Below are 1,994 nucleotides of genomic sequence, written 5' to 3' on the forward strand. Positions count from 1 at the left end.
GAGGCCGCCAGCCCCGCGTGGACTTCGTGGGCGAAGTCACCTCTTTCCGGCTGGGTGGGTTGGGGCAGTCGGCCTGGACACGGAGGGGCCTGGGCCTGCAGGAGAGAAGTGGGTGGCGCGGTCCAGACCGAGAGCCAACCGCGGGGACTTGACTTCCCGCACCTCACAGTCCAGCATCCACTCCCTCATACACACGGCGCAAGCATACACCTCGTACACACGACTCCACACACCCGGCACACACAGGCTGCCAACGCACGACCCACCTGGCTTACATACGGCACTTTCGCACACACAGTTCACATAACACACCTCATACACAGTACCACTTTGCACACTTCCAGGCAACTCACGCCCACGTATGTTCACACACCGGCTCCTCTGTCCTGAATCTGCTTCTCAGACGATTGCAGAGGGGCGGAGAGTTAGGACTCTTGGTGACTGTAAGTGGGGGAAACCTACTTAGGCAAGGAAAGGGAACTGATTGTGATATTAACAGCGATCCCTTATTGAGCATTGTCTCCCGCCCTTGGCAAGCTAGATCTCTGTTCTCACAGCAGCTCTGCTGGGTCATACTCTCCTATTGATGGATGGGAAACAGGCTCAGGGAGGTTAGGCAAAGTGCTGCCAGCCACCCCAATCACAGGCGGAGCAGCGGGGCTGTAACTGCTAGAGTTGGTCCTCTGCTCACATTGAGTCAAGGCTTTAGTCCTGGCAGGTTCCCCAGGACTGGAGACACTCACTGATGCTACCCCAGACGAGCTGCCAAAGCCCAGAAATTTCCAAAACCACAGAGAAGCTTCATCGCTCTCTCTGCCAAAATAACCAGACTGGAGCATTAAATATGGGGTCGTGAGAACTTGGAGGCAAGAACAAGGGAGTGGGGGGGCTCTGAGAGCCAACCCAGGTTCACCAGGAGCTGGACCTCGACATGCCAGGCCGTCGACAGCCGTTCAACCTGAGCTGGTCAGAGAGCACGCCCTGCCATCTCCTGTGTCTCTTTGGGGCCATGACTGATGGGGCTTGGGGTCCCCTTTCTGGCTCCTGCGCCAAGGGTCCTAATGTTGTTTTGCAAGAAGGTCTCACCGGCTAATTGGAAACCAACTCCTTCCCTCCCTCCCTTCTTTATTTCCTCTCTCTCCCTTTCCCCCCATGACCTTGCCCTCCTGTGAGGCGCCAGCCAGGCATGTCGCAGCTGCTCTGTGTTTAGCAGGATTGGGCTCTGAAGAGCAGGTGGCAGTGGTGAAGCTCTGTTGCAACTCTGGCTCCTTTGGACCGCTTTTTATCATATTACTGTTTGTGTTTCTGCTCATAGATATTCGCTCTGACACCTACACATCTTGTGCTTATGAGAGCATTCACTTTCATATGCATATGTAAGAAACCCAATTCAAGTTGGCTTAGGCCAAAGGAGAATTTGGGGGGCTCCTATAACTGGGATATTAAGGTGTTGGTTCAGGTATAGATGGATCCGAGAGCTCAAGTGACGCCTCCTAGGCTCTCTCTATTTTTCTCCCTTTGCTTTGGATCTGTTTGGCTTCCATCTCAGGCAGCTCTAGCTCCCTCTTTCTACTTGGCAGCAAGGTGACCCTGCAGCTCCAAGAACACAGTCTCTCTTATAACTCTCACCTCAATGAAAGAGTGAGGATCTTTTCTCTATTGGCTGTGCCATAGTGTGGCTGGCAGGATCTCAGTTCCTGACCAGGGACTGAACCCGAGCCCCCTGCAGTGGAAATGCCAAGTCCTACCCACTGGACTGCCAGGGAACTGCAGGGATCTTAAGGTTCTAGCAAAAGTCCTCAGGGTCAAATCTGATTAGTCACATGGGCCATGTGTCTATTCCCAGAACCAGGAATGGAATGCTCTGATCCCCATGCTCAGCTCTGAGCCATGGTATTGGTCAGTACTGCCTGACCCAGCTTTTTTCCGCAGAATGGGGTGCTGCATAAGCCAACCTGTCTGCCGCACCTGGGCACCAAGTCATCCCCTTTTCT

General features: G+C 53.9%; 1 protein-coding gene across 1 annotated transcript in view; it reads left to right on the plus strand.

Moving 5' to 3' along the window:
• LDLRAD2 (low density lipoprotein receptor class A domain containing 2) overlaps positions 1 to 1,994 on the plus strand; it is an 8,444-nt gene that overhangs the window by 3,197 nt on the left and 3,253 nt on the right. The window contains exon 2 of the mRNA XM_010830235.1: positions 4 to 54. Within this exon, the coding sequence (XP_010828537.1) occupies positions 4 to 54 (51 nt within the window). The remainder of the gene's footprint in view (positions 1 to 3; positions 55 to 1,994) is intronic.

Source organism: Bison bison, unplaced genomic scaffold (genome assembly GCF_000754665.1).
Source record: "Bison bison bison isolate TAMUID 2011002044 unplaced genomic scaffold, Bison_UMD1.0 scf7180017864516, whole genome shotgun sequence".
Lineage (NCBI taxonomy): Eukaryota > Metazoa > Chordata > Mammalia > Artiodactyla > Bovidae > Bison > Bison bison.